At 39.6% G+C, this 18,801-nt stretch overlaps 1 protein-coding gene across 12 annotated transcripts in view; it reads left to right on the top strand.

Annotated features, from left to right (window-relative positions):
- The window catches only part of ERC1 (ELKS/RAB6-interacting/CAST family member 1), a 158,653-nt gene that overhangs the window by 47,623 nt on the left and 92,229 nt on the right, over window positions 1-18,801 (top strand). For 8 of the 12 annotated variants that reach the window (XM_081878821.1, XM_081878827.1, XM_081878817.1 and 5 more), the window contains 5 exons: window positions 889-1,026; window positions 2,600-2,740; window positions 4,684-4,824; window positions 7,429-7,464; window positions 12,103-12,296. In XM_081878821.1, the coding sequence (XP_081734947.1) occupies window positions 889-1,026; window positions 2,600-2,740; window positions 4,684-4,824; window positions 7,429-7,464; window positions 12,103-12,296 (650 nt within the window). The remainder of the gene's footprint in view (window positions 1-888; window positions 1,027-2,599; window positions 2,741-4,683; window positions 4,825-7,428; window positions 7,465-12,102; window positions 12,297-18,801) is intronic. The other 4 variants (XM_081878818.1, XM_081878822.1, XM_081878825.1 and 1 more) reach the window with 1 other exon arrangement.

The following is an 18,801-nucleotide window of genomic DNA, read 5'->3' as shown; positions in this document are numbered from 1 at the left end:
GCCACACTTACATAACACACTGTGTTTACTGAAATACTGTTCATGGTGCTCTTGAAGCTGCAAGGATGATACTTGATGAGTTTGCAATTGATGTGTGTGCTGCAACCAGAGCAGATATTCATATAAACTTTTGAACACTTGATGCAGAGATGTGGAAGAATGGAAATGATTCGTAGTATAGATTAGAAGGGTAAATGCAGTTTTATTAGCATATTTCCTTACGATACTGTATGTACAGATTTCTGCTAGGGGTGCCTACTTTGAATTATTTTAAAATTTACTGGATGTCATTTTCTGTGTTCTTCTGAATGGTACATTGCCTTCCACACATATCTCAAGAGAATCATTCAATAATGCAGGGTAGCATAAAAAAGGATGGGGAACTGGAGAACTGGGAAGAAAGAGGTAGTCTCAGTGAATTAGGTGGGAAGGCACAGCTGACTGGGCTTCCATCTTAACATCAATTATATATATATATATATATATATATATATATATATATATATAATATATATATAGGCTATGTAAGCCTGGAACTTCCCTCATCCTCAGCTAATGATTTTCCAACTTAATCTCTAAGATGCATTTTATTCTTATTAATATTACTATTAAATCATAATCTTGAATAAACAATTTACAAAACTTCTTGTAGCCCTATTAGCGATGTCAGTTGTTTACAGTTGTCTTTCAAGTACAACATAAATTTATTCCAGTCTTTCAAGAAATTCTGGTCCTGCTGGTTCTGAATTTTCCCAGTCAGTTTTCCAATTTGGCATATTGACTGGGCACCTCTAGTAAGGAATAGAATGCTGTGCAATCTTTCTAAAAACATGTTGCCCATCTGTTTCATGTTAATCTGATTCTTTAATTGATCTTGCTTTATTTAAGATTGAGAATCTTCAGGAACAGTTAAGAGACAAGGAGAAACAGATGAGCAGTTTGAAAGAAAGGGTAAAATCCCTGCAGGCTGATACCACCAACACCGATACTGCCTTGACCACACTGGAGGAAGCACTTGCGGAGAAGGTGAATATGAAAGAAAGACAACCTTGCCTAAACCCTGCCCCCCCCCAAGCCACAACAATGTATTCTCCTTGTGAAGAGTTTGTCCTATCTCAGGCAGGAAGATCCCATTTTCATTGGATGCTATCAGTTTAGCTTAATCAGGTGCTGCAGTTTAAAACACTTCCGATTGCATTTGGTATGTGTATTAATCAAGCACATGTTGACTTAAAATCTTCTGAAAACTGTTCAACTCTGAGCTTGGATATACGGCTTGAGAAATATATGAATTAGATAAGGAAGCTGGAAATGACTTCTAACCTGTGACGCTATGATAGTTGTGCAGCTCATCTGAGAGATGCTGTTTCTGTGTCATTTTTGAGATTCCTAATAATAATAATAATAATAATAATAATAATAAATTTTTTATTTGTATCCCACCCTCTCCAGCTGAGGCTGGGCTCAGAGCAGCTAACATCATAAAAACAACACAATATGCATAAAAACAGACATCAGTTAATTAAAATACAACTTAAAATTAATTCAGACAAGTTAAAATCTGGGCAGGTGGCAATTATCAGGTTGGAATTGAGAGTGGTTAGTTTCTGGCTGTAGTTTAGAATTAAACTGTAAGCTTGGTCCAGTGCTGCATTTGTTTATTGTAAATAATACAGCATGACAGGTTTATATTTTTAATCACTGTATGGCAACAGTTACCTCATAGTCACTTAGAGTGCTGGGTGGTGAAGTGAATTTTGCTGCGTGTTGAGTAACTTGTGTTTGCGAGCATCTCCTGGGCATAGTAAAATTATCCTTGCCACCTAGGAGGACACCACAGATCACAGGATTTCAGCATTGGTAGTCACCCCAAAATGAATTTATAAGTTTGCTTCTGAATTTAATCAGAGATTCTGTGTTTCAAAATGTCTTGCCTCTAATGTCTTTCCATATTTGTAGGTTGCATTTTTTATTCTGGTCTATTTTATTTCTGATTAACAGCCCATATAGATTAGTGCAGCCGATGGGGTCCCTTCAGATGTTGCTGGTCTGTAGCTCTCATTATCCCTGACAATTAGCTACCCTGTCTGGGGCTGATGAGGGCTGGAGTCCAGCAATATCTGGAGGATACTGTGTTGGCTACCCTGGCACTAGTGTCATCCTGGTGCAGCAATTGCACAAACTTCTTTATTTGGTGCTCTGCATAAGTTCTATTGGGAGGGGGACAGTGATGACAAGGGATCTGTTTAGCTTTATACTGCATGCTTGTGAAAACTACGTCAGAAGCAGCATTTCTGCTCTCTCACTTCTTCAGTTTCTATGAATGTCTTGTCTTTGTGACATGATTGGTGTGGATCTTGTTCTACCAGGGAAACGATTTTAGCGAAGACCTATCATGTGTTTAATTTGTATAACAACTATGTGTGTGAAAGGTTACAGAAATTTATTTAAGTCTGCAACACTATGTACCCTTGGGAACAAGACTCATTTGAACTCAGTGTGGCTTGTGTCGATGAGTAAACATGCATAGACCTTCTCAGAATTAAGCATTTGTCCAGCCAAATGGATTTCTTTTGACAGAGTGCTCTGTTTTTGTCAGGAACGTACAATTGAGCGCCTGAAGGAGCAGCGCGACAGAGATGAGCGAGAAAAACAGGAGGAGATTGACAACTATAAAAAAGATGTTAAAGACCTGAAAGAGAAAGTCAGCGCCTTGCAAGGAGATCTTTCTGAGAAAGAGGTTAACCAATATATATTATAGGCATATAACGTAAAGAATCTTCGTGTTAAGAAGGGTAGTTTTCTTGATTCTCTCAGCAATTTTATCCACTAAAAACTGAAATGTACAACACAGACATTCAAATGAATATGCATGGAAAATCAGATGAAGTTTAATATTGCTGATACCTAGAATGTGTTTGTTGATATTGGTGAAAACTGCAATTTACGGCTTATTTTCAACTTTTGACATTATCTTATTGCCTGGATTGGTCACTAGACATAGACATCAATGGATACTAAAACACTGAAAAATTTAATGTAACTGGGATTGAGCATAAGTGTGCCCGTCAGCAGAAAAGGGAAATTAGGGGTATTGGGAAACAGTAAAACAGTAAAACCTGAACAGGAAAACCTGAAACAGGTGATTGATGAGTGCAAATGCTCAGTGGGGGCACATTTGCAATCATTGCCATGCTGACTGACTGCTGCTGGGGTATGTGTGTGTGTACACGCTGGAATTTTGAAGAGAAACACTTCGCACTATAACATTTTGTTGCAGGACCCTACTTATCATTGACACTTGAATGCTGCTTCTGGTCTTCCCATGCTGATACTTATAAATCCAAAATCGAAAACCAAGCATGAGGGAGATACATTGCCAACTTGGGTTAACTCAGAGATATGTACAAGTGTGTGTGTATGTGTGTATATAGATATGCAGATAAATAGATAGATAGATATGCATGCAGATAAATATATAAATATAAATATATAAATATAAATATAAATATACACATCCAAAAGAGACCCATCTAGTGGCATGGAACACTGAGAATTTGGGGTGGTGGTGAATAATTGGGGAAAACTGACAGCTGAATAGGAGGGGGAATAGAATGGAGCAGTTGAAACAGGAGAACAGAGCTACAAACCAATGATTGGGAGTGATGGGAGTTACAGTCCAACAACAACTGGAGGGCCACAGGTTTCCTATCCCTGGACTACAGCAGTTTAGGAAGTGACTGTAGGCTACAATTGCACTTTTATTCAATTGAGAGAGAGAAAAAGTCAGATTTTATGAGTGGGGGAACAGTGAAGCTGAATTTGGGTGGGGGATGAGAGGGGAATGTTGTGATAAGTGAGTGAACAAAGCACAGCTATTCCATAGTAAATGGATGGTGTGAAAGTAGTCTTTCTGTTTTATGCCCATAGACATTAATGGCAAAATTTAATAATGAAATGTAACTGGGATTGGGCATTGTCCCTTTCCCCATCCCCAAAAATAATAACCCAAATGGAGGGGGGGGGATGAAAGCAAGCCAGTGATTTCTGCACATGCTCAGTGGGCACAGAATGCTAACTGACTGTAGGGGAGGAGGAATGGAATAGTAATAGCCGGACTCCTGAACAGAAGCACTGAAAAGGGGAAAGGGTGGAAGGGCTGAAGAGTCTTGTGGTGCCTTAAAGGGTGGAATAAGAGTCCAGTTCAACAGATCATAATGTGCTTTTACACTTGGCATATGGATTAAATAAAAAAATAATGCAGTCAGCTGGAAATGAAATCTTGTTATGTAAAATGGAAATGGATAAAATAAACTCTGGCAATTGTGTTAAAAAAATCAATATATATACTTCATTGGTTTCTATGGGCCCAAGACTCCTTGTTGTTTTTTATTCAGCATAGCTATCCCTTTTGGGACTGAGCTCAGTGACAGTGTGAAGTTAGTAGCTGATTGTTTTTCTTCAAATAAGACATAATTTCATCTAACACATTTAGAAGTACTCCCTTCCACTGAAAAAAAGAGGTTTTCATATATGATGCTTATAAGCCTCTAACGAAATGTATTGATCCAGAGCAGAAAACAAAATGTAATTGATATATAGACTGGGAACAAAATATTGGTGCTAGAGCTGAAAAGTATAGTTTTGTTCTTCATGCTGCTACATGTGTTACCTTTGTTGTAGACTTCATTACTGGATTTGAAGGAGCATGCATCATCTTTAGCATCATCAGGACTGAAGAAAGACTCTAGGTTAAAGACATTAGAAATTGCTTTGGAACAGAAAAAGGAAGAATGCCTGAAACTAGACTCTCAGCTGAAAAAGGTAAACACTAGAAACCTTTATCCTTTCAAATGGAAATTGCTGGTCTTTCTCAGACTTACCCTTCTTTTTTATCATTCCCTGCAAATATCCTCCTGCAAATTTTAGATAATAAATTATTACTTTGGGATCAACAAAGCATTGTCGTTCAAAAAGAGTGTGTAGGATGATTGCATTAGTGATTGAGGTTCATTTCAAGCCACTTTTGCACACAGCAAGAAAGTGACAATAGAGAATACATGTGTGACTCATGTCCTTTTTCCATGTTTTTGGGCATAGTACGACATAGCTCACACATTTTCCCTTGATGAGATGAAGAGAGATGCCAGTTCTCTCACACATCATATCCAGAAGTTTGTATCTTCCTCTCCCTGTTTCCTTGTATCATGCAAAGCAATACAGAAAGTAAATAGACTGATAAATTCTGTCAGCAAAATTCTAATAACTAACTAGGAAAACATTAGTTATTTGAATGGATGCAAAGGCATTTATAACAGAGCTAGTTCATAAAGTGTTGAGATGGGGAGGGGCTAAAATTCTACTGCAAAAGAGCATCTTAACAGGCATCAAAGTAATAAAACAGTTAAACTTCCTAAACTAAGGAGATGAGAGTTGTGGAATAAGGGAATGCATTCACATTGTAATTAAGTTAGGAAAAAAGCAGTTGAAATAACCATTAATTGGAGAAGAAGCATAGTGGAAGAGTAATCTTAATTAATAGAAAATATTTAATATTCATTTTTGCAGCTACTCACTGTGGAGATGCTTTTAAATATTTGTTTTCTGTTCCACAAGTCTTGGAATAAGTTTCATCTGAGATTTGTCTTCAGTTCTTAGTCCTGTTGTAAATCCTGTTTTAGTTTTTTAGTTTTTGAAGCATTTCCCATGCCTGGGCCTATTCCAGTTGCTTTAACAAAAAGAGATGCAAATAACCTGCTGGGGCTCTTCATGTAAATACTCCTGGTCTGAAATGCAAACCTTTCCCCCGCTTTTGGCTACATGAAATAATTAATTACCATCAGAGAGGAACGGAGATCAGCCTGATTCTTTCCACCTGCCAGAGTCTTCCAGCAACTAAGTCTGCCTCACTTCTCACCAACCAGTAGAATGCCATTTTAAATGCCAGGGCACAGTGATTGTGAGAAGGAAAGAGACTGATTTGGCTCTGCCGATGGATCAAAAACTTTGACTGTGCCCAGCCAGTAAATCTCAAATCTTTATGCACTAGCCATTTGGAGAGCGTTTGAGGTAAGATAGATTTCAGCCATTTGCTGGAATTGTCTTGGAGCCATTAGCAATAGTGATTGAGTTTCTCTTGGCCTGCTGTGATTCCCACAAAGTAAGCCACAAAGCATTCAGATGAAATTGTCAAGACAAGAATCTAAACTTCTGGAGATACTCAAACAAAAGCAAATGAAGCTGGCAGCAGTTATGGAAAGAAGAAACTCTCTAAAAAGGAGAAGCACCAGCAGATAAACTATGAAGAGTTTCAACATATCATCTTACAGTAGAATTGTGGGTGGTTGTAGTTGTTTTTTGCATTACATTGTAAGCTTTCACATGGGGGGGGGGGGACAGATTTATAAAGCTTGCATGTTGGGATAAATTTCTATCCTGGTCTTCTCACTCACTAACTTTGTGCAGTCAGCATTCAGAGCTACTGATCATGTGTGTTACCTTTCATTGACGGATTAGCTGTTACATTTTATATTTATAGTGCAGAGAATATGTACTCAGTGCTAGATAGAGCACATGCAAGAGTTCCTAGATTCAATCCTTAGTATTCCCAGGTTTGGCTGCAATCCTGGAAAGCTACTTTCAGTCATTGTAGACTGAGATACATGAACCAATAACCTCGCTCAAGATGTTACAACTTTCTGCGTTCAATGTCATTGTAGGAAGATTCATGTTCCACTATCACATTTGAAGTATGTCATGAGAGTGTTGCTCCCAGTGTATAGCTGCACTAGGTTTGCCTGGTCAATGAACCCTGTTGCTCTGTACGTTAAACATTAATATGTGTATATGTTCTAAATACAGCTGTTGCAACATTGAAATATTCATACATTCAGATACTGAGTAGATCCATCAAGTTATCTTTTACAGCATTTTTGAGGTATAGTACACTCGCATATTTAGGTTGCTGAACTTATTCAGCAGAGCTGACATTTTTAAATTGAGTGGGGGGGGGACAAGCCCATCAGGAGGTGAAACCTTTCATCCTATATTTATTTAAATGTTCAATAAAATCATAGCTCGGTGCTGCCTTAGTCAGCTTAAGGCTTTTTTCTCTAAGGAGCTTTCCAGCTGTTAATTGGTTTAAGTATGTAATGTATTGTACAGCCAATGGTTATCCAGACTTCTGCTCACTACCCGAAAGAGACATATCCAAAGACTGAAGCAGAAAAATCCATTAAAGGGAAAATAAAGACTGGATTTGGTTAAAATCTCTACTTCAGATTAAATCCTAAATCTACAATCAGCTCCTTTTCTCCTACAATGAATGTCTCTACATCTTTCTGTAGATTGTTTGTGTTACATTTTTCTCTCTCTCTTGCACTGTTCCTTTCCCCAATTCTTCCCCTCTTTTCCTGTCTTTCTCCTTAGCATCCTGAAGTCTTATTGAGTCACCCATCCAAGCCAGTAAGTGTTATGACAAACTGGAAGGCCATAGCCAACCCCATTTGATTGTGCTGTTTCTGCATGTGTAGTCTCTTGTGTCTTTGTATTCCGTTCCCAGGAGACAGTGAAAAATTTCAAGGCTGTCATGCCTAGGTCAGACAATGGATGTGGACTTTCCTTGTTGCTTTGTTTTAGTTTTTTTATTTAATCAGCTTATAGTTCTGCTACCTTTCTGCTTCTCTGCTTAGTTGCTTTTCTAATCTGTATTTATCAGATCCTATTTTTTATATGTCAAGTATAGGAGTGCTGTAACAAATTTGAAGGTGGTAGACTCTACTTCATTGAAGGTTTTTAAACAGAGGATCTGTCAGGGATTCTTCAGCTGTGATTCCTGCATTGCAGGTTATTGGAATAGATGACCTTTGGGGTCCTTTCCAACCCTACAATTCTATGTGTCTATGAAATCCAAAATCCTTGGGAGTGTATATTGCAGATCAGGAAACGTAACATGAGGATGCTGGCATGCTTAATGAGCAGAGTTAAAGAAGCTATCAGAGGCAAGAAGAGTTCCTTCAAGAATTGGAAACCTTGCCCTAATGAAGAGAACAAAGGAACACAAACTTTGGCAAAATAAATGTGGGCAGACAGTAAGGGATGCTAAAAAATAATTTGCACAGCACAATGCTAAAAAGACTAAGATCATCAACAACAAGTTCTTTCAATATATTGGTAGCAGGAAACCATCTAGGGAGGAAGTTGGACTCTTGGATGTGTGCTAAAGGAGGGTAAGGTGATTGCTGAGAAGCTGAATTAATTATTTTTACCTGTCCTCACAGGGTAAGATATAGGGCAGATCCCAGTGCCTGAACTAACTTTTGCAGGAAGGGAGTCTGAGGAACTGAGGCAGATAGTGGTGATAAGAGATTAAGTTCTATTTTTTTTAAAAAATAATTTTTATTAAGGTTTTCCAAATTAAAACAAATTAAATCCAATTTATAAACTTTTTCCAATAACTAGGACTTCCCCTCCCCACCCCCTCATGTATTCCAAATCTTCCAAATAAACAATTAGGTTCAACAAATTCTTATCCCCAAATTGCAATCATCCTCCATTACCCAGTTTAGCGTAATTCCCATCCCCCTAAGATCGATCTATTCCCTTCCACGAGTTTCCCCCTTTAATACCAATAAAAAACAACAACATAGAATTAAATAATAATTTTACAACCTTTGGATTCCAACTTTCCCTCCCCTTTTTCCCTGTTACGTTCCTCCTAGCCCTCCATCTCTAATATCTTCCTGGAGTTCCCACATTACATTAAACCCACATCCCTCTGATTCTTTGCCAGTCTTATTAATTGCGAATGTCCAATCATTTAATTACGAATGTCCAATCCTAAAAAAAGTCTATCGAGAAGAGGGTCCATTTCTTCTATCCAGATTTTTATATCCAGGAGTAGAAACTCCAATTTTAATTCCATAAGCTTGTCAAATCTGGATATCCCAAATATCCCCTTTCCCATTTCTGTCCAGTTCTTGTTGTTTCCTTATTCTTGTCGGCCATTCTCCTCCTTTTTGTTTCTCTGTTCTCCCACAGAAATGTTCTTTCTCCAAAAGTTTCTAATATCCCTGCAGAGGCTTGTTGTTCAGGAACAAAACATTACATCATGATCCTTTCATTTTCCAACAGATAGTTCCATTGTTTCCTATAGTGTGTAGACCTCTGTAGACAAAATAATGTTCCATTTCTGCAGTTTCCCAGGAGATTAAAAGTTCTATTCAACTGCACAAGTTTCCTGTCAAAAACACATGCAATATCCCTCAGCTCCTCTAGATGGATTCCCATAACAAAGTTCCCTTCCAAAGCCCATCCACCAGTCCAAATAGCTTGTTTATCCTTATTTAAACAATTTGAAACAATTTATACTCAACTTATATCAAATGTAACCGGCAAAGTCCATAACCAAGTCTCTGTTACATTCTTCCGTTTTGACAGCTCCTTGACGGCTGTCAAAACCTGTCAAAACCTCCGTTACTCTTCTCCAGGCATTTTCACGAATCGCTCCAGGGATTCGGGGGGGGGGGTTGCTTTTTAATACAAATTCCACTTTTCTCCTCCGGCTCAATCTTATAAATTTCCCTCGCGAAGTTGCTAATTCGGTGAAATATGGTTACTCTCGATCTTAGTTATCCATTCCTTTGTTTTGGCTCTTCTACAATTTAGGGGGGGGGCTGACTTCCTTTTTTCCACCTCCCCCGTTCGCTCCAAATTTTAAAAATTTGTCCCCTTTTTTTAGTCCATATTCCAATTACTCACGGGTTCTTCTTTTAGATCCAAATTTTCAATAGAAGAAGTCAGCGCTCTCCGCCGGATGGCATGCGGCTGCGCTCGGCAGGGATAGCAGAGAACTCAAGCACCACGCTTCTCCCCGGCACCCGATCCGGAGCCTTTAAAAAGGCTCCTTCACGAGTCGGGAGGGCGCTAACGGTGCCAGCCGAGTCTCCATGTCCACGGCCTCCTCTGGCCGTGGTTTTTAAGGGTCCCCGCATCGCCGGTGCGGTAGGACCCAGCCCCTGCCGAGCAGACTCCCTCCGGAGCTCGGAGGGAGTCCGCCATTCGGCGATGGCGCCAACCCGGAAGTCTGATAAGAGATTAAGTTCTAGACTTAATATACAAAAAGAAAACTGACACACTGCTGGGTCTGGAGGGCATCCACCTGAAAATTCAACTCAAATGTGAAAATGGTAATCCTATAACAAAAATATGTTGTGCCTCAGACCAGCCTTCTCCATACCTGAGGACTGGAAAGTTGCCAATGCGACACTAGTTTTTAAAAAGGAATTCAAGGAGGATCCTGGAAATTACAGACCAACAGGCTTAACTTTTTTGATAGGAAAACATGTGGAAAATATTGTTAAAGATAAAATAACTAAGCATATAGAAGAACAAGCCTTGCTGAAGTGTAGGCAGCATGGTTTCTGCAAGGGCAAGTCTGGTTTCATAAACCTACCTTTAAGAGTGTCAGTAAGCATATAGATAGAGGTGATCCAGTTGACATAATGTACTTGGACTTTCAAAAAGCATTCAACAAGGTAACACAACCAAGGCTTCTATGTAAATGTAACAGTCATGCAATACAATGAGAGGTCCTGTTGTGGATCAGGAACTGGTTAAGTAACAGAATAAAAGAGAGTAGGAATAAATGGACAGTTCTCTGAATGGAGTGATGTAGAAAGTGGAGCCCAAAAGAATCAGTACTGACACTTTAGGGATGAACAGTGAGGTGGCCAAGCTTGTTGACAATACTGAATTGTTCAGTTGTTAAAACAAAAAGAGATTGTGAAGAGCTCCTGAAGGACCTCTCTAAATTGAGTGGGCAGTAAAATGGCAAATGCAGTTCACTGTAAACAGTGGTAGAGTGGTGTATGCCAGGGTGAAAGAAAATCTTAATTTTATATATACGCTCATGGGGTCTAAACTGACAGTAACTGACCAGGAATGTGACCTTTGGATTGTCGTGGATAACTCTTAAAGTAGATGTTGACTCAGTGTGTGACAGCTGTGAGAAAGGCAAAGGGGAAGTAGGGGAAGACACAAGTGGGCAAGTTGATATTCATTCCCATTGAGAGCAACATTTATGCATTAAAGAAGAAAAGAATAAGAGAAGAGAAACTCTGGTGTAGATAAAATCAATACATGGAACAACTGCTATTTTCCTCCTTGAACTTTAGATTATGGAAAGAAAACCACCCACATTTAGTTTATATTTTCCTTTTAATAGTAATAAGTAATTTGCAACAGATGTGAACAGACTTCAGGCTAGTGAAATCTACTTTGGATTTTTTAAAATGCACAGCTTCACAGCCCCCCAAAGAAATTCCATAGCCACTGTCCCCCACTTCCCACCCCAAGAGAAGTCAATAAATGCATGAGCTAGTAGCAAAAGATGTGTGTTCGCGTCTGTGATCAGTGATGAACGTAACTTGGTGACCTTGGGCCAGTCACTGCCAGGGCCTAGCCTCCCCAAGACAGCGATCATGTCCAAAGATAGACCTGTCCTCTAATACCTGAAGCTTGCAACACTGGCAAGTGCCACTTCCAACTTTTTCTTGCTGTGAAAAAGTATCAACACTCTGCTCTCCTCCCACTATCCTGCTCCACTGCATCATTTCTTAGGATCATTGGGAAGTGACATATTGGAACAGGAGGCCTTCCTGTATTTTTTATTTTACTTTATCAGGTAGGTCATGAGTAACAGCAATGGGTCTGGGGCTCATTGGAGTGAGTTGCCTGACTGAGGTGTAGATTGCACATAGAGAGAAATGTTGATTAACAACAAGAAGGCAAGAAGTGGGAAAGGATGCCTGTCCCTCCCCGTTAAGCCTGTGCATTTGAGATGATTCTTGGAATGTGCCCTGGTTCCTGGCAAGAACATCTCAGTCATTGGCACTAGATAGAGAAGCAATAAGGTAAGAGATTCCAGGGTTAGCATGTTCTTCACAAGCTGACTGGTCAGTGTTGGATACAAGATGGTGGACTAGATGGAGCTTTGGTTTGATATAACAGGACTCTTGTGTCGTGTCTTGGGAACAGAATGTTTTCTGTTACAAATGTGAATATGGATACAAAGAATAACTCTTGGGATACTTTTTTGTGCAGGCTCATGAAGCAACATTGGAGGCTAGGGCCAGTCCAGAGATGAGTGACCGATTTCAGCAATTGGAAAGAGATGTGGCTCGCTACCGGGAAGAATCCAGTAAGGCTCAAGCTGAACTGGATCGTTTGCTAGAAATCCTGAAAGAGATGGAGAATGAGAAGAATGATAAAGACAAGAAGATAGCAGAACTAGAAAGGTGAGAAGGGATGGGGAGAGAAGCCCATTATTAGGTTTTCAACTTGTTGCCATTCAAAATAGGGCATTGGGGGAGTTTCTAAAAGTTAGTTAAGGATTTTTGCTTTCCCCCCCTGCCTATTTCAAAAGGTATGCTGATGTTTCTGGGATCTCTTTTAAATAGTAGGAGCAAAAGTGCAATTGTAGGAAATGATGGTAGCTCAGTGAAGCTGGCTTTCATTTAATGTACTGTACATGCATATTTGAACCTGACAAATTTATATGATTTACTATAGTACAAGTACCACAGATAATACTAAGCATTTTTAATATGCAACTTGATGTGAGGACTAATTCTGCCTATATGAGAACATGTTCTGCAGCCATATGAAATTAAACAAGAGAATGCCACTTAGTAGCTTTGAAACAGGATTTCCACTTCTTATATTATTATTACATATTTATTTTCACCTCTCCTTTTTCCCTGACAAAGACTCAAGGCATCTTACAGCTAAAAATGTTCTTCTTGGTAATACTTTCTTAGTAATGTGGTTTCCCCAAGCCCATCTTTTTCTGTGGATAGAAATTAGGTAGGACTTAATATCCCCACTAGATTTGAACAGCTAGCAGTTGGGTCACTGGAGAAGTCATGGGAACAACACCTTAGATGGAAAATGGAACAAAACTATTAGCCATTTATTAGGCTTTTAAAATTTATCCTGAACTGCAGTCGTAAACTCTTAGTCCGTTCTAAAACAGTGACATATAAGTATTACAGTTTGACCAACAGTTGCCTTGAAAGGTACAATATGGAGGTTCATTTCTTGGCGGTGCACTAACTTTTCCTCTTTTGCCAGAATGGGTTTCCTTAACATTATTTCATATGGATTCAACTGCTTCCCCCGCCCCAGCCCCGTGCCTGGGGGAGAAATAATCCCCCCCTTTATTTCCCCTCCCAAAAAAACTAGGTGCGCCTTATGGGATGGTGCTTCCTATAGGGCGAAAAATACGGTATACACCTAGTAACTTACCATAGGGAAGTTGGCTGATAAAAAATAGCTTTTCAAGCTGGAACCAGACTAGCGACTGCCTCTATATCAGGGTGCCACTCCATAAATGAGAGAAAAAGAGAATGGGGCACAGTTACCCCATTCAGGACCAGGGAATCCTCCACACCTGCCCGCCTCCTGTCCCCCAAAAACAGCACTTCTGTCTTGTCAGGATTCAACCTCAATCTGTTAGCCGCCATCCATCCTCCAACCGCCTCCAGACACTCACACAGGACCTTCACCGCCTTCACTGGTTCTGATTTAAAAGAGAGGTAGAGCTGGGTATCATCCGCATACTGATGAACACCCAGCCCAAACCTCCTGATGATCTCTCCCAGCGGCTGCATGTAAATGTTGAAAGCATGGGGGAAAGGACAGAACCCTGAGGCACCCCACAAGTGAGAGCCCAGGGGTCTGAACACTCATCCCCCACCACCACTCTCTGAACACGGCCCAGGAGGAAGGAGCGGAACCACTGTATGACAGTGCCCCTAGCTCCCAGCCCCTCAAGACGGTCCAGAAGGATGTTATGGTCGATGGTATCAAACGCCGCTGAGAGATCCAGCAGAACTAGGAAACAGCTCTCACCTTTTCCCTAGCCCGCCGAAGATCATCAACCAGTGCGACCAAGGCAGTTTCAGTCCCATGATGAGGCCTGAATCCCGACTGGAAGGGATCCAAACAACTATCAGACTTTTAGAAGACATCTGAAGGCAGCCCTGTTTAAGGAAGCTTTTAATTTTTGATGAATCATAGTATTTTAATATTCTGTTGGAAGCCACTCAGAGTGGCTAGGGAAGCCCAGTCATATGGGCGGGGTATAAATAATAAAATTTTATTATTTATCATTTATCATTTATCATTATACACCACATCGTGCAATGCACTGATCTCATCACCACTCAATATTGAGGGAGCCTGGCCCCCTCCTAAAGAACTTCAGGGCCCCCAAAGTGCCTGCAATCCTGCAAGTGTTCCACTATGTTCAATGGGGCTACTCCTTGTTCAATGTGTTTAGGATTGCATCATCAGAGGCTGGTTCTTAGCTCTTTTTGAACAGGTGAAAACACTTCAATAGATTAAGTTGAAAATCAAATGAAGAACGCACCCAATTTGTGAATGGCTTTGTTTTTACGCATCAAATGTGTTCACGTATCAAATGTCTGGCTTTCTAGTTCCTTTTACTAATTACTTGCTCTATTTATGTATTGTCATCCCACAGTCATCTAATGTTTCATTGATGTTTCTTTTGTGTTCTCCCTCTCTGTCTTTCCTGGTTCCCTTGGGTTGTTTTGTGCCTGTGGTTTTTTGGCCATGCCTTTTCTCAGAAGGCACGCTTCGCACAGAATATGCTCCCCCTACCAGGTGTCTGTCTCTCCACCCCAGCCTGTAGGGGGTTTTGTATGGGACTTTTTAGGAAAGTGAGTTTCTTACAAGGCTATTGTTTCTTGCTGGCGGAATGCTGCTTTCTGCTAACTGGCTGCAATTTCTGCTGGGGTTTGCTGTAGTCAGTGTGTGTATATCTGCCAATGTGCCACATTAATTGGATTTATGCAACATTTTTAGACCCTGGAATACAACTTAGAGCACTAGTTCTGCTGGTATCATATTATCGGCATTTTTGAATGACTTGTGTTTTGACCTCCTCTTCTTTTGGTGGTTGTATTTCTGTGAATTCCCACACTATAGCTCCATTACTTTCAGGCCATTTCAGTTTCAAGCTGTGTGGCTCAATTGTGCTTTCAAACCTATATAAAACCTGTTTTGTGTGTTTTTAAATTAGAATGAGAAAACTGAAAGATAACACACAACTCTGAAACATCTTGCTTATTTATTTAAATATTTATTTAATTTGTCTTTGAAGGCACACTGCCCCCATAATGTGGTTTACAGCTCCATTTATATATATTTTTTCTAGTACAGCACAATCCGACTGAACAGGAACTAAAATAAAAAATATATTTTGTAGGGTTTTATTCTAATTAAAAGAAAAGCACATAGTTGTGATAATACCCTGTGTCTCCTCATGGGGTATGGGGTCACCACTGAGCGAGCCCTGTTAACCCAACAGCTCTTGCTGGCAGGTCAGAGAACAGGGCCTTTGATACTGATCCCTACACAAATGCAGGCACATAAACCTGTATGAGCGTACTTTTCATTCTCTTCAGGGTGCCCATCATTCACCTTTCCTTAATAAGCTGTTTATAACTAGTTGCGGGCCTGGGTGCAAGTGAAGCCATGAGGGGTGGAGGCTGAACAGGCAGTTAAGATGTAAAATAAGACACAAGGCACCAGTGCTGGGATCAGATAAGGCCACAACTTTATTGATTACAGATTTATGCAGGTTTGGGCATAGGCATTGTGTAATCAACCAGCCTGCCTGCTGGTTCATGGATAAGAAGTAGGGTTTGGCCACTGTCGTGGGTCACCTATTGACATGCTTCATATCCAGAGACCCTCCATCCCCTGATCACTAGTAAGGATACTAAGTCCTTTCTGCACCTTTTGGGTATTTGAACAGGAAGCACCCCCCCAGGCTTCCTTGGGTGATACCCAAACCCCTGCCCAACTGGTGTAAGAATCCAACCCTCATCCGCCACTTGAGATGGACCCAATACTGACTGCCCATGTAGCTGTGACAAACTGCAACTGCAGCTCCAGTGATGTTCTGTTCAGGGAATCCAGTGAAGACTGCTTATCTTAAGCACACTGACTTAAATAGCCAGGGAGAGGACTGGAGGGAAGACTTCCCCAAAATAAACAGAATTTTAAAAATGCTAGTTTGAGGATTGTGTCATCTTTAAGCCATATGCTTAGCTCATATTGAAGTAGTGAAATGACCTGAAATTATTGAACTTTGCTCAAAGTTTATTTAGAAATGCATCACTTCCCTCTATGTACCATTTTCCTTCAATTTTGTAACACATTGTATCAAAGGTATGCACTTAACGTTTGGAGGCTGCTTCTCAACGTTGTAAGGAATGCGGGTAGCATGTGTGCTTGGAGAAAAATGTTGCTTGCAATAATGGTTGCATTATTTTGTAATTTGAGTTGCCTCATTCTAACTGATCTTGCTTGCTCAGGCCTGCTTTGTTTGGCGAAGTTGCTTGCTGTTTTGTATTTAAGTCAATTTCACTGATGTAGGTTTTTTAAAGGATGTTGCACATTTAAACAGAGTGTTTCCAAGCTGCTCTGCAATTCTAGGCATGTTCTAAATGTATAAAGCAACCAGCAGGGCTTTTGGCTAGTTGATGAACTGCCAGGTCACAAGCTTCCAGTGCCTGCTATATTTTTGTTGCCCGGTATTAAATTGGTATCAATGCAAAGTCTTGTAGAAAACAAACTTGGTAATGTTTATTTTTTCTCTCTGAGGTCTTTGACATTTAACTGAATAAAGCACATCTCATCAGTCATTTCTGGCCCTGTCCTTGATGTTGGCAAATGAAAAAAGGACATTTCTACAGTGGAAAAATAAATTTGGTCATAAATAATCTGAAGTAGACGTTTCATTGTCCTTTCCTGACTTCTATACTTTCCTTACCCCAATCCCTCTGAGATATTAGAGTAAATAGTAAGTAGCTGCAGTGTAAAACAGACCCAAAATCAGTAGGTTCTAAGCTGCTAACTTTTTTTGAAACACAGCTGTTTTAAAATCTGTTTTCTTGTTGTAAATGTATCTAAAGATGACAACTTGCAGTTGAAAGTTAACTTTCAGAGCAGCAGGTAACTTTTTAGCTGAATTGACTGGTATCATTAGTGGTGGTCTGTCAAGTATCGGATCCACTATGTTTCTAATCACGTTTCTTTTGAAGTGGCAGTCTTCAGTTTTTAGCAATTTGTATAGTTGGTATATTTAATCCATTGAAATGACTTTGAAATGAGGCAGTGCATCGATTTGAAAAATATGTGCATTACACCCATATCAACCTGATAGTTTTGGATATAACCTTTTTTAAGTAGCCTTAAACTGGCTTACAGTTATATATAGTAGAAAGCTCTTGAGTAAAACTGAGTAAGAGAGCAAATAATAATTTAACTTTTACTCAAGACATATTTTTGCTAGTAAGTCAAAATTCTGGTGGTCACTTCTGGATCCGAATATTTGTACTGCATTCCTAGAGTACGTTTAAGATAGAGCCAGTTCATAGGTTACCACGACTGTTTCTTGAACATTTATATGTTATTTAGTGATCTGTTTCTCACATGCATGATTGTCTTGGACAGGAGGAACAGTATATTGTTCCTGATGAGGAAGAGCATGATCTGGGTTGAATGATTGTCCTAAATAGCCATAATTTTAGCTTGTAAAAACAACACAAAACTTTCTTTGCAACTTGCTAAATCAAGAAGATGAAGAATAATGCTTCTTTGATTTTGTCTGTCAATCTCATATTTATCAGTGAAATTGACCATAGATAACTCTGAAAACAGGGTGTTAGAATTAAAGCAAAAAAGGCAATAATGAACTCCTGAGGCCCATGGCTGTGCAGTAACCTCCAACAGGTAGTCTTTAGCATGCCTCCCAGTCCATAGTGTTGGAGGGAACTGACTAGAAGTAGCATGTTCATTATTGTTTTTTAGATTGCACCTCACTATATAGACTTAAAATATAGCTGACTTGACAGCAAGCTTGAAAATGTTCTTAGGTGTTTAAAGAGTTCATACAAAATGATAAGTAGTTCCTGGATTTTCTTAAAGTTTTATGAGCAACACATGAAGCCTTGTGGTGTATTGATTTGCTTAATTTTGGCCTTCTTGTTGAGATAAATTAAGATATTTTCTTGGAATAAATTTTAAATCTGAGAGGGAGGCAGCCTGAAGAAAGTTGTCTAATTTCCCAGAACTGTCATCTTGCTAACATCTATGTTCCAGAAAATATTCTCTCAAGCAGTAGACAGTTGCTTTCCAGTTTGATCCCTGCAAACTTTGGAGTTGTCTTTACACTATTGCTCCAAGAAAGGAAACAAAATAATCAAAAAGAAGGCATTTTCTGAAGCACTCCTTATGTGTTGAATGGTGTAATCTAATTGGGTGGTTTGAACCGCCCTGAGACCTTTGGGTATAGGGCAGCATAGAAATTAAATAAAAAATTGTAAATAATTCTTTTTGTTGCTGGGAAGTTTACCAGAATGGAGGATTTTGGTTGAAAAAGCCTTGCCTTTCTTTCTTGTCTTGCTTTCTGATGCTGTGCTGCTCCTTTGTCACTTTTCTTGATGTCTTAACTTTGGAGTGTATCCTCATTAACCTTTTCTCTAACTTTCTCTTTCACATTTCCTACCCTGGATTTGCTGCTTGGTTCAGCCTCACTTCAAGGTCAGTATATATTAATTTAAGGTTTATTAGAGAGGTCCATCTACAGCTGAGGTAGTGAAACACTGAAACCCAATTTTCTTCTCTAGAAGACGGGCTAATAAATATCTTACTCTATATAGGAGAGCTGGACTACAGAGTAGTTTATAGCACAAAACTTGGATGTGC

The sequence above is a fragment of the Podarcis erhardii genome (assembly GCF_964252035.2).
Source record: "Podarcis erhardii genome assembly, chromosome: 10".
NCBI lineage: Eukaryota > Metazoa > Chordata > Lepidosauria > Squamata > Lacertidae > Podarcis > Podarcis erhardii.
This window is presented reverse-complemented; position numbering and strand designations above follow the sequence as displayed.